The sequence below is a fragment of the Episyrphus balteatus genome, chromosome 2, assembly GCF_945859705.1.
Source record: "Episyrphus balteatus chromosome 2, idEpiBalt1.1, whole genome shotgun sequence".
NCBI classification, from domain to species: Eukaryota; Metazoa; Arthropoda; class Insecta; order Diptera; family Syrphidae; genus Episyrphus; species Episyrphus balteatus.
Window position 1 is genome coordinate 81,041,492 of NC_079135.1, and position 14,769 is coordinate 81,056,260.

The 14,769-nt window shown below is 31.6% G+C and overlaps 1 protein-coding gene across 1 annotated transcript; it reads right to left on the minus strand.

Moving 5' to 3' along the window:
- Window positions 1-1,664: 1,664 nt before the first annotated feature.
- On the minus strand, window positions 1,665-2,446 carry LOC129909099 (DNL-type zinc finger protein-like). The gene has a single exon (XM_055986058.1). It carries the CDS (start codon window positions 2,258-2,260, stop codon window positions 1,766-1,768), a length of 495 nt encoding a protein of 164 aa, XP_055842033.1. The 5' UTR covers window positions 2,261-2,446; the 3' UTR covers window positions 1,665-1,765.
- Window positions 2,447-14,769: the final 12,323 nt, after the last annotated feature.

Consider the following 14,769-nt stretch of genomic DNA (forward strand, 5'->3'; position numbering starts at 1 on the left):
GAAAATGGTTCGTTTCCTTGCTAATTTTTAACATTGTTTACAACAACAAAAAGCTATCCGATAGCTTTATGTTAGCTCTTTGAACGTGCCCAATCAAAATAAAAAATAGCCAAACATTTATCAGCTGATCACTCGAATACGTCAGGTATAACAAAAATTCTTGGATACCTTCGATTATTTTTTGACAGAAAATGGTTCGTTTTTTTGCTAATTTTGAACACTGTTTACAACAGCAAAAAGCTATCCGATAGCTTTATGTTAACTGTTTGAACGTGCCCAATTTTTTCTTAGAATATACCCAAAAATCATCCGTTTCATTTTCCTCATCTATTTACGGGACATCCTGTATATATTCTTATTCGGGTATATTTTTTCAAACCATCCAAGCATCTCCATTTGTTCTAAATTGTTTGGTCTCCAGCAGTCTAATTTCACTGCTATTATATCGTTATTCTAACTTCTTGTAGGTCAAATGTAGTCATCGTCCAAGTTGAAAGTTGTTCATAAAAGTGAATGGGTGGCTTTCTTCTCTGTTTTGGAGCTCTGAAAAATTCCTTTTCAGATGTTCAGCACTAACGTAAAGCCTACTACATTTCATTTTGGGGTGGTATCCTTGGATGGAGACATAATTTTTGTAGTACTATTGCTCCAAAAGCAATACCTTCTCCCTGGCTTTTCTTTCTCTCTTTTATTGCGTCGTAGAATCCGATGTTCATCTCTACTTTTTTACTTAAGAGGTGATGGCCCATTAAGGCACTTATTGTATTTTTTTTTTGCAGTATACGTCGTCTTTGGCTTAATGAGCCCCTCTTGATTCTTCATCTAATCGCCTGCTGGCAGAGATTTCACTTGTTCTCAACACTTACTCTTATATGGTTGGTGCTTCAAGAATTTGAGGAACCTGGAACCATTAGAAGTTCTGGATGTCTCTAGACAGATTCTGTTTTCACAGATATTTGCGTTCTGAGTTTAGCTATTACTAGGAAGTCGGCGTTGGTATCCCGGAACGTTCACGGACATTCATTGAATCTGAAGAAGCTCTGACTTCAATACCATTGATTTTGTTAAGATTCTGTTGAAACACCACCAAGTCTCACTGAGTATACTGAGATGTAGTAATCGAGTGGTTGATACGATCATAGTTTGATGAGAATGAGTCCCTTTCTTGTTTTCGTGTTTTGACATCCTACCAAAAATGGTCCTAGATCTTTTAAAACAGTATAAAGGATATCTATACATTTTAATGGAAATGCTTAACCTAATTTCTAATTGGCGTGTGCTTGCTATAATTTCCGTATCCGCATGTCGAGTACCTACTCAACTTTTCAGCGCTGAACTTCCGTGTTTTAAAATACTAAACAAGTCTTTTCAAAGATATAAAATCAAATTCGTAGTAAAAATTATCAACCTTTATCTTATCAATTATGATCCATTAAAAATGATATTGTTTACATGCTTGTCATTTCATAATTGTTTGCATAAACTGGTCAAAAAATACCTAAATCCAAACTATTATAAAATTCGTTCGCTTTATTAAAAAATACTCTTTTTGGATCATGTTCTCATATCTTTTCAAAATAAATAGTACCTCCAAACATGGCCAAAGAACTTCCGTCAAACTGAATTAAGATTTTTCATTTTTCCAATTTCATTTGAAACAAGCATTTCTTGTGTTATGTCATCATTCAATTTCAATTTTATTAAAATCAAATTTTATTTTTAAAACTACACAACAATTCGTTAAAATGACAATAAAAATCACATTTTAGTTCTTAAGTAATTCGCCTTTTTCGTTCACCACGATTTTACGGACAAATTCGCTCTTCTCTGCAATAACTTGATTGACACTTTTACCTTTGCAATTGGCAAACCATCCGAGGTTATCGACAATCAAGTGAGTTGTAGAGCATCCATCACATTGCAGAATAACCACTCCTTTGTTGTATGCAGCTTCAGAAACAGTTTTCAAGTTTCTAGTGTTGCAAATTTTACAAAGATAGGCGATCTCCAATTTGCGATCAAGTTGTTGGATGTTCTTCAAAAAAGACTCATTGCCAAGTCCTAATTGTGTGGTTGACTTGAGGAGTGAAGTGTTGAGTAGTTCTTTTGGAAGAAAACTATTGTTCAAATTGGCTGTTGCTGCAGTGCTCAGATGGTTAGCAGGAGTTGCATTGCCATCCAAGGGTAAGTTGTTGAATAGGCTGTTTTGCCTTAGAGCAGCTAGCGTTCGAGCGCTAAATATTTGTCGGAGAGTGTTCATTTTTTACTGAAAAGGTATATCACAACATTGTTTATTGTAAAATTTTAATTTGCTGTATACAAATTATAAAGCTTAGGTTAGTTTTAAAGTTATTTTTGGAACAGAAGAAAAGTTGGAAAAGCAAAGTAGAGTGAATTTTTTTTATTTTGCACCCCTTTCAAGGACGACGAGGGAAAACAGATGTCAAAACAAATTTATGGGTTCGTTTGCTTTTATTTTGGTTGTCATTTTTTCGTAAGATCTGTTTAGTTCAAAAATAAGAGAAGGCTTCTTAATTCAGAAAATTTCATTTCTTGCAGTTGGAAACGAAAATGTGATTTTTTAACTGGAAACTCGCACAACTTGGTTAAAATTCTTGATTAAAATTAAACTATGCTAAATTTTGGAATGAATTTTATATGAGAGCTAGAATTTAGCTTGATCTACGTATTAGCGTTTATCGGCAGCGTTTTTTCTGGTTTAAGCCCAGTACGCAGATCGCGCTAAACTAAATTTTATCTCGACAATTTTTATCTCTACACGCGTTCGCTAAAAGCCAAGATAAATTTAAATTTAAAAATAACGGCTGAATCACAGTTTTATTTACTTATACCAGCTTACATTCAATATTACATTACATATTTTTTTTACCTGCAGAATACCTTTTTTACGCTCTCATTTTGTTTTATTCCTCTTCTTTTATACAGGGTGTCCCACAGTCACCGCCCCAAATGAAAACCATGGATTCCTGAGGTCATTTTAAGTCGAAAAACTTTAGAGGTAATTTTCTCGTTTTCGTCCCGTTTTCGAGTTACCACGGATTTTATGAGTTTTGCTCTCTTGTCCTTTAACTGGTCTTATCTTTGCCAAACCACGTTTGATTTGAAAGATTTTTTTTACAACCAATCAAGAATTTATTACAGTTTAAGTTTTTCTCAAAACTTTTTTTTCTGCGGACAACCGTTTCGCCACAATTTTACATCCAACACAATTTTCTTCGTTTTTTAAGTTGTTTTTTACACTTTCATATCATTTAAGCCAAAAAAACACGTTAATGAGTATTAATTTTTTGTGCTTTTTATTAAAGCCCAGTTTATTTTCATAAAAAAAATTAGTTTTATTTCATAAAAAAGGCTACTGAAAGTATTTAAAAAAAATAAACAAACTGAGTGAATTAAAAAAAAAAAATAATAATTTTTAAATACAAAATTAATTTAAATGAATTAAAACTTTTTTGAGCTTTATCTATTTGTTCTTTTCTTAACCACAATAGTTCAGAAAAAGTTTTTAATTCAATTAAATTATTTTTTTATTTAAAAATTATTTTTTTTTTTAATTCACTCAGTTTGTTTATTTTTTTTAATTACTTTCAGTAGCGTATTTTATGAAATAAAACTTTTTTTTTTATGAAAATAAACTGGGCTTTAATAAAAAGCACAAAAAATTAATACTCATTAACGTGTTTTTTGGCTTGAATGATATGAAAGTGTAAGAAACAACTTAAAAAACGAAGAAAATTGTGTTTGATGCAAAATTGTAGAGAAACGGTTGTCCGCAGAAAAAAAGTTTTGAGACAAACTTAAACTGTAATAAATTCTTGATTGGTTGTAAAAAAAATCTTTCAAATCAAACGTGGTTTGGCAAAGATAAGACCAGTTAAAGGACAAGAGAGCAAAAATCATAAAAACCATGGTAACTCGAAAACGGGACCAAAACGAGAAAATTACCTCTTAAGTTTTTCGACTTAAAATGACCTCAGGAATTCATAGTTTTCATTTGGGGCGGTGACTGTGGGACACCCTGTATATTCCAAGATTTTTTTTGCCTCTTATTCCTTGCAGCAACAACAACAACCACAAAAATGTAAAAATTTATCTGTGAAAAAATGCGCTGAGCATTATTTCGCGAGCTAAATTGAGTGGAGACTTTTTGCAAAAGTAGTAGATGAGAATTCGAATTTAGCGCGTGAACTGCGTACTACCTGGCTAAAAATCCTCGCTAAAATTTATCTTTTGAGGAAATTTGTATGAAAGATAAATTTTAGCGCGATCTGCGTACTAGGCTTTAGATGTAGTTACACAGTGCCTTATGGAATTAAAAACACCTAAAACAATGTGGGCTTACAAAAAAATAACGAAGAAAAAAATAACTTAGCAGCACTTAGTGGGGATTTTCAAAAATTTTTATGCAAATAATTAGGTGAGAATTAGGTGAAATTTAGTGAATCAATTTTACAATTTGGTGAATCATAGTTTAAAAGTTATTAACAAATTACGTAAGGCGTAAAGTTAGCAGCACTTGGTCATGAAATTCAAAAAAAATGTCTCCATAATTCAGTGTCAATTTAGTGAATCGTATTTCATCAGTTTCATAATTTGGTGAATCATAGTTTATTAAATAATAACTAAAATAGAAAAATTAACAAACGTGACGTAACGTAAAAAAAGCATTTGTTAATCATGGACACAAACCTCACGAATGAGAATGGCAGAGTTCAACACACCAAAACTGAACCTAAATTCAGATTTTTTCACATTGAACGCACTTAATATAAATGTATACTATGACAATGCGTTCAGGTGACGTTTTTCATTTACAAGATACACTTTGATTTGAAAATTTCCAATGCGAGTTACAAAAAAAATGCTATTTTATAATACAAAAAAAGTTTGTTTACATCTTCACTAGCTGAGAACTAACATTCAGTGGAAGTTACTCACAAGAAAGATTTTGTTTTTTTTTCGCATGAGTCTTGGACACTGATCTGTCTTGGAACATTTTTGAACTTCCGCAGATGATTACTTCAAAAGTATGATTCACCAAATTCTGAAATTTGGAACATTTATTCAGAAAAAGACCACAAGCATTTTGGTACATAATTCATAATTTGGTGAATCTTAATTCAAGAGTTACATGCGATTTTCTTTTTTTCGCGTGCGTCTTGGAACATTTTTGAACTTCCGCAGATGATTACTTCAAAAGTATGATTCACCAAATTCTGAAATTTGGAACATTTATTCATAAAAAGACCACAAGCATTTTGGTACATAATTCATAATTTGGTGAATCTTAATTCAAGAGTTACATGCGATTTTCTTTTTTTCGCGTGCGTCTTGGAACATTTTTGAACTTCCGCAGATGATTACTTCAAAAGTATGATTCACCAAATTCTGAAATTTGGAACATTTATTCATAAAAAGACCACAAGCATTTTGGTACATAATTCATAATTTGGTGAATCTTAATTCAAGAGTTACATGCGATTTTCTTTTTTTCGCGTGCGTCTTGGAACATTTTTGAACTTCCGCAGATGATTACTTCAAAAGTATGATTCACCAAATTCTGAAATTTGGAACATTTATTCAGAAAAAGACCACAAGCATTTTGGTACATAATTCATAATTTGGTGAATCTTAATTCAAGAGTTACATGCGATTTTGTCTTGGAACACGATACATGTGTGAAAAGGTATACAAATAGCTGTGTTCCTTTGGCCTTAAGTATCTACTGCTAAGTACTTTTGGTTGTAAACAACTCCATTTCTTCTATAGAAAAAATAGCCGTTTTTTATTATCACTTGATCCATATAGATCATTAATTAAAATGTATTACAACAGCTACATGAGATCTTGCAAGATCGCGATTCGTGATCCTGATGAAAAGCAAGATCACGATTCGTGATCCTGATGAAAAGCAAGATCTCATGTAGCTGTTGTAATACATTTTAATTAATGATCTATATGGATCAAGTGATAATAAAAAACGGCTATTTTTTCTATAGAAGAAATGGAGTTGTTTACAACCAAAAGTACTTAGCAGTAGATACTTAAGGCCAAAGGAACACAGCTATTTGTATACCTTTTCACACATGTATCGTGTTCCAAGACAAAATCGCATGTAACTCTTGAATTAAGATTCACCAAATTATGAATTATGTACCAAAATGCTTGTGGTCTTTTTCTGAATAAATGTTCCAAATTTCAGAATTTGGTGAATCATACTTTTGAAGTAATCATCTGCGGAAGTTCAAAAATGTTCCAAGACGCACGCGAAAAAAAGAAAATCGCATGTAACTCTTGAATTAAGATTCACCAAATTATGAATTATGTACCAAAATGCTTGTGGTCTTTTTCTGAATAAATGTTCCAAATTTCAGAATTTGGTGAATCATACTTTTGAAGTAATCATCTGCGGAAGTTCAAAAATGTTCCAAGACGCACGCGAAAAAAAGAAAATCGCATGTAACTCTTGAATTAAGATTCACCAAATTATGAATTATGTACCAAAATGCTTGTGGTCTTTTTATGAATAAATGTTCCAAATTTCAGAATTTGGTGAATCATACTTTTGAAGTAATCATCTGCGGAAGTTCAAAAATGTTCCAAGACGCACGCGAAAAAAAGAAAATCGCATGTAACTCTTGAATTAAGATTCACCAAATTATGAATTATGTACCAAAATGCTTGTGGTCTTTTTCTGAATAAATGTTCCAAATTTCAGAATTTGGTGAATCATACTTTTGAAGTAATCATCTGCGGAAGTTCAAAAATGTTCCAAGACGCACGCGAAAAAAAGAAAATCGCATGTAACTCTTGAATTAAGATTCACCAAATTATGAATTATGTACCAAAATGCTTGTGGTCTTTTTCTGAATAAATGTTCCAAATTTCAGAATTTGGTGAATCATACTTTTGAAGTAATCATCTGCGGAAGTTCAAAAATGTTCCAAGACGCACGCGAAAAAAAGAAAATCGCATGTAACTCTTGAATTAAGATTCACCAAATTATGAATTATGTACCAAAATGCTTGTGGTCTTTTTCTGAATAAATGTTCCAAATTTCAGAATTTGGTGAATCATACTTTTGAAGTAATCATCTGCGGAAGTTCAAAAATGTTCCAAGACGCACGCGAAAAAAAGAAAATCGCATGTAACTCTTGAATTAAGATTCACCAAATTATGAATTATGTACCAAAATGCTTGTGGTCTTTTTATGAATAAATGTTCCAAATTTCAGAATTTGGTGAATCATACTTTTGAAGTAATCATCTGCGGAAGTTCAAAAATGTTCCAAGACGCACGCGAAAAAAAGAAAATCGCATGTAACTCTTGAATTAAGATTCACCAAATTATGAATTATGTACCAAAATGCTTGTGGTCTTTTTCTGAATAAATGTTCCAAATTTCAGAATTTGGTGAATCATACTTTTGAAGTAATCATCTGCGGAAGTTCAAAAATGTTCCAAGACGCACGCGAAAAAAAGAAAATCGCATGTAACTCTTGAATTAAGATTCACCAAATTATGAATTATGTACCAAAATGCTTGTGGTCTTTTTATGAATAAATGTTCCAAATTTCAGAATTTGGTGAATCATACTTTTGAAGTAATCATCTGCGGAAGTTCAAAAATGTTCCAAGACGCACGCGAAAAAAAGAAAATCGCATGTAACTCTTGAATTAAGATTCACCAAATTATGAATTATGTACCAAAATGCTTGTGGTCTTTTTCTGAATAAATGTTCCAAATTTCAGAATTTGGTGAATCATACTTTTGAAGTAATCATCTGCGGAAGTTCAAAAATGTTCCAAGACAGATCAGTGTCCAAGACTCATGCGAAAAAAAAAACAAAATCTTTCTTGTGAGTAACTTCCACTGAATGTTAGTTCTCAGCTAGTGAAGATGTAAACAAACTTTTTTTGTATTATAAAATAGCATTTTTTTTGTAACTCGCATTGGAAATTTTCAAATCAAAGTGTATCTTGTAAATGAAAAACGTCACCTGAACGCATTGTCATAGTATACATTTATATTAAGTGCGTTCAATGTGAAAAAATCTGAATTTAGGTTCAGTTTTGGTGTGTTGAACTCTGCCATTCTCATTCGTGAGGTTTGTGTCCATGATTAACAAATGCTTTTTTTACGTTACGTCACGTTTGTTAATTTTTCTATTTTAGTTATTATTTAATAAACTATGATTCACCAAATTATGAAACTGATGAAATACGATTCACTAAATTGACACTGAATTATGGAGACATTTTTTTTGAATTTCATGACCAAGTGCTGCTAACTTTACGCCTTACGTAATTTGTTAATAACTTTTAAACTATGATTCACCAAATTGTAAAATTGATTCACTAAATTTCACCTAATTCTCACCTAATTATTTGCATAAAAATTTTTGAAAATCCCCACTAAGTGCTGCTAAGTTGATGGCGGTGATGGTTTGTATCAAAAAAAAATAATACCTTTTCTTGCATTTTTACATAGCTGTCAATTTGTACGAGTAAAAAAACACTCTCGCTTTTTAAAAAATTTAACTTAGCTTAATTTGTAAACAAATTTATTAAGACAAACTTTCAAAATAATTATTAGTAAAACAAATAATTTTCAAAATTTACCTACATATGTACATACGTACAGGTTCGCAGAAATGAACTTAATCATACTGTGTTGTGCCGAAGATTGATGTGGATAGGATATGTATGCAAAATATCCCCTGCAGGCTTTATTTCCATTTAAAAGACGCAATAACACCCACTTCAAAAAGGCATTAAGCCTCACGGTTGTTTTTTCATTCTGAATTTGAATAATAGGTAAGCACTTTCACTTGGAATAAGACACCCACCCTAAATACTATAGTGTGCCCAAGCAGGGGGGTTGCAGGGGTGCAGCATGTCCCCCATACCTTCCTCAAAGTGAAATTACAATTTTGTTGTTTTTCGATCTTATAAAGTGGGTCAATTAAAACTGGGAAAAGTAAGAAAAGGTTAGGTATAACACACACGGGTGAAATTGGCATATTAAAAAGGAAATAAAGCATGCAGGGATAGAAATTAAAGATCTTTTGTTGCCTGGATCGCCGGCTGATAGGCATGATATAATGATATAATAGCGCATTTGTTTAAGATGAAGTTAAAATCATTAATGGATTTTATCATTAAACATAAAGGTTTAGGGAAAGTACAATGCTGGATGTACTCAGTAGAGTGGGGTTACTGCATGCCCGCATTTTGATTTGGCTGCAGAAAAGTATCCAAAACAATGCCGCTAAAACAACTTATATCTTCAGTTCCATAGATCGCATCGTCAAGGTTGGTGTCTTCAGGCTTAGGGGAAATGACAGAACATCAGTGTTTATATTCAGAATGTGAATTTGTGTTAATTTAGCCTACTCACATTAATTGGAAAATTCGCGATATCTAATCTCCCGAAATCCATATAAGGCTGCGACTAAAAGCTGCCAGACTTTTGATTTCGTTATAAGGCTATAAATCTGCATACTCACATTTTGGTTATCACTCTATTCCCAAAATTTGCTGTAGGCTCTTATACTATGTTTCCACCTACGCTAAATCCGAGATTTAGCTAAGTAGATTTAGCTTAAATCTCGATATTTATTCTAAATCTTGGTTTTAGGGTAGCTGAAAATCTTGGTTTTAGGCTAGGTGAACCTAAATCCACCATTTAGCGATGTAGATTTAGAATAAATCTCGAGATTTATTCTAAATCTACTTAGCTAAATCACGGATGTAGGTCAGGTGGAAACGTAGTATTAGACTAATAGTAATTCCCCATGTGGTTGATGCAAAATGTTCGAAACGTTATCCAAGAGCTTTGATATCAGAAAAAGTTACTGGAACTGATGGATACCCTTTACATCATAGTCGTTCCACTCAAGAAAATGAGAAATCAATGATCGTGAAAGTGAAAAATGTGAATATTGAAGTTGTGCCATATTCACCGATATTATACAAGGCATTCAAAGCCAACATAAATTCGAGTATTGTAATTCTGCGAAGTCCATCAAATACATATGCAAATATGTGATAAAGGGCGCCATATAGCTTGTGTTGCATTAGAATCTTTTGAAAGGAATGATGAAATCACTATGTATCAAATAGAACGCTACATAAGCAGAAACGAAGCAGTTTGGCGAATTTTTTCGTTTCAAATACTTGAAATTTATCCAGCGCAGCGGTTCTTCATTGAGCAGTGCATTTGGAGAATGTATATTTTACATCTGAAAATTCTGCTTCAAGACTCAAGCGCAGCGGAACCACCGCATGTAATTTTAACCGCTTTTTTTTCGTTATGCAAGAAATGTTGTATATCAAAAAGCATAAGGTTCTATAAATTGATTTCAAATTATTTTCAAAAAAGTTCAATTTTTACAAAAGTGCACTCAGCGAAGCGGGTGGGGGTTAGCTAGTTTATTAATAAAAAGATAAATATTTATAAACAAATACATTTTTTCCATTTACTTATTTAATTAATTGCCGCCAACATTATTAATTTTTCTCAATAACTTGTTGACTTGATAAATGTTTTTTTTTTGCTGTCAAATGACAGTACAAACCGGGCGTTTACATTTAACCGCGCGAGTTATATATTAATTATAATATATTGTTACCAAAGAAAACAGTGTTTATTGTTCTTCGGGTCGATTGCGACTCCCGAATTAGTTTTATTGAAATTATCAATTAATCACTTAAAGCTAAGGTCAATGCATCCACTTTCCGTTGGCCTTCGAATATTGCAATGTATCGATTGTCAGCGGAAAGTGGTGTTAAATTACATTATGGGTTGCGAAGCAACACATATGTTCCGTCATCAAGTTTGCTGACTTGCATCTGTGTAACTTCACCCCCCTTTAATTCAAGATTCTCCTGAATTTTGTTTGTTGCAGTTTGCAGTTTTGTTTCTATATTTTTTATAATAATTTTGACATTTTTGTTCTTTTTTTTAATTATAACTATTAAAACTGCAATTATAACTATGGCTATGATAACAATAAAGATTGTGACTGAGCTTATTATATAATTATTATTTTTGTGGTATTTTAGTTCATTTATATGATTTAGGTTTTCAATTTGATATATTTTTAGCATAGTTTCAAAACTTAATTTTTCTTTTATGATTACATTTTGGTCTTCTTCATATGAAAATTTATGTACAAATTCAATATTAAAATTTGATATTGTAATATTTCTTATATTTATGGTACAGTTATTAATATTTATTATATAATTTCCACTTAAAATTAAATTTCGGTCGTCACAACCATTATTTACAATTTCTTTTTTTAGGTTTTTACAAACAACAAGATTCTCTTCTATATTTATTATTTCCGTTTTGTTGTTAATATTAAATTTACAAAAACCATCATTTAAACAATTATCCATTTTATTCAAGTTTTTAATGTATATATTGTTGGGATCATAGTTAAATTTAATTCTGTTTAGTTCAATGAATTCTGTGGTTAACATATCAATTTCTTTAAAATCTTTGTTGGGCATTGGAATAATCATTTTTAATTGAGTTTGAATGTAACTTTTCGGAAGCTTAATAGCTAAAATTAGTTTTGTACCGTTAAGATTAAATGCTCCTATTTTTGAATGTTTAAGTTTAAAAAAATCTAAGTCAGAACTCACTATTTCTTCTCCTGTCAATATGCTAGGATGTAAAATACCCTGTTTAGCAGATGCTATGTTGTCAAGAATATTGTCAATTTTGTCTTCTAGTATTTTAATTTTCAAAAGTTGGTCTGTTTTTAAAAGTTTTAATGTTAAGTTCTTTTGATTGTCAATTACGTTATTGTAAGCTTCTAATATGTGTTTTCTGTCTTCTTTAATGACTTCATTGAAATTATTGATGTTATTCATAATGTTTCTGTTAATACTTATTTGCTTATTTAGATTTTCAATAGCATTTCTATTATTAATATCGACAACTTTAAAATGTTCTAGAATGTCTTGTCTATCGTAATCATCCATGCTTCCAAATAACCATTTTTGACCTGTTCCAATAAAATTAGCTAAGCCTCTCTTTTGCCGAAAGGTGGAAACTAGAGCCCTAACTTTGGCTTTGATGTTGATAATCTCTGTTAATATGTGAATGTTGTTTTCTAATTTCAATTTTTGCAAATTTATTTCAAGCCCTTCGATTACGGTCATTATTTCTACTGAATCTATTATATGAATAATGGTTTGTGTTTGATTTATTAACTCCACTGTTCCTCGATTGATGATTGTATAACCATTATTAGTTTGGATTTGCGAGATGAGAAGTGCTTGGTCCGCTACCACTGCTGTCATTAGAGTTGTCCAAAGCATGATGCAAATTAGAACCTGCAAATTTATTAGGTCTTTTAACTGTTGTTGGATGGACATTTTGTAGTTTTTTCTTTCTAAAATAAGGTTCATTTTTATGACGTAAATGTTTATAATTTCTTATAAATCCTTCACTTCTACATTCATTGTACTCTTCTCTATCTAAATTTCTTCTGTTTATAATATGTTCCTTACGTTTATTGGCTTTCTCAGTTAAAATATTTGCTTCTGTCTCTACTGCTTTATTTGGACTCATTTCGATAGTAGAGTGATACCTATTATTATATATTTTAACTGCTTTATGAATTTTTTGGTTAGTAGTTAAATCTGTATTTTTTATAGTTAATAAAATTTCAAGTAGCGTAGAATGAAAACGTTCAATGTCAGAGTTTCCTGTATGGGAATTCGGTTTGGTAAAGTGAACTTGAACATCCTCTTCTCGGAAAAATTCTTTTATATTTTCTGATTGGAATTCGTTATCGCAAACGATTTTCTTTGGATTTCCGAACTTGGAAAATTGTTCTTCAATACATTCCAGTTTACTTACCCAATTCTTACTAGTTAAGCTATAGACATAAGCTTTTTTTGTAAGTTTATCCAAGAATGTTAGATAAAATAACTTATTAAAATGATAAATATCCATATGTAATATTTCATTCATTTCTGTTGGTGTTTCAGAAATTTTGAATTTTGGTTTAATAGGTTTTCTATCATATTTGCCTTCTTGACATGTTTGACAATTTCCTATAACCTTCGATATTTGCTTGACTAAACCTGGATAATAAACTTTATTTTTCAAAGTTTTATATGTTTCAATAATTCCTGAATGACTACTCTCTTTGATATGGTATAAAGAAATTTGTTTACAAACGTCTGCTTCATTTCTTACCTCGAGAGCTCTAAGTGTGCACTTAACAAATGAAAGGTTTTTATTGTCCTTGAAAAGTTTTATTAAACACTGTTGAATTTTGTTATACTCATGATACGATAGTTCGGTATAAATTCCAACTTTTCCTTTTGTAAGAGTTCGTTTGAAGAGATCTTCCCAATATAACTGATTTTTAGTCATATCTACATGGATGATTCTTCTACTATGAAACACTTCGACTTCAGTTGAAACATTATTAGATAAAATTATTTGAGTTCTATATTTATTAACTATTTCTTCTTTTATTGAGAAATGATCCAACTGTTGCTCTGGTGCTGAGTGGACAGTTGCCACATTTGAGTCCGATTCACCGTCTATTTGGTTCACATCCTTGATGCGGCTCAAAAAATCTGCCACTTTATTGTCTTTACCCCTTAAGTATTCTATTGTGTAATAAAATTCAGACAATTTCAGTAACCATCTCTGATTTCTTGCGGAAAATTCTTTGCCTTTGTATTTTTTATTAAGATACTTAATAGGTTGATGGTCTGTGACTATTTTAAATTTATTTCCCCAGAGGTAGGGTCTAAAATATGTCACTGACCAGACAATAGCAAGAAATTCTTTATCAGTGGGTGAATACCTCTTCTCATGATCATTTAAGGATCTCGAAGCATAGCAAACAGGTTGCCCTTCTTGGGTCAGCACTGCACCAATAGCAAAGTTGGAAGCGTCAGTAAACACAGTGAAAGGCTTTTGGAAATTAGGAAATCTTAATATAGGATAGTTCGTGATATTTCTCTTCAAAGTTTCAAATGCCTGTATATACTCTGGGTCCTTTGAATTAAGTTTTGCATTTTTCTTTAAGTACTTAATCATCGGATATGCAATTTTTGAGTAATTTTTTACAAATTTCCGATAAAATCCTGTTACACCCAGAAATGATTTTAGTTCTTTCTCTGATGTTGGCAGTTTATAATCAGAAATGCATTTAACTTTATCAGGGTTAGGTTTCATACCTTCATCAGTTAATATATGCCCCAAAAACTCTGTATCTTTTTGAAGGAATGAGCATTTATCAAATTGGACCTTGAGATTATGTTTGGCAAGTGTCTTAAAGATTGTATTGATGGCAATGAGATGTTCTTCTAAACTAGTGGAAAATATGAGAATATCGTCAAGATAGACAACACAGATCTTATTTATGTGTTCCCTTAGTATTTCATTCATAAGCCTCTGAAACGTCGCTGGGGCGTTTTTAAGGCCAAAAGGCATCCGAGTAAACTCATATAAACCATTTGGAGTAACAAATGCAGTTTTATGAATGTCCTCGGGGCTCATTTTTATTTGGTAGTAGCCTTTGGCTAAATCCAAAGTTGTAAAATACTGGGCTCGCCCTAACTTGTCTAATATACTATCTATATTAGGCAGAGGGTACTTGTCATCAAGAGTTATTTCATTTAATTTTCTATAGTCCACACAAAGCCTGAACTTCTGTTCACCTGATCTTCCAATCTTTTTCGGGACAACAACAATGGGAGAAGAGTAT

Excerpts from the sequence above, each read along its gene's own strand:
- LOC129909099 (XM_055986058.1), bottom strand. The coding sequence starts at position 2,260 with ATGAACACTCTCCGACAAATATTTAGCGCTCGAACGCTAGCTGCTCTA.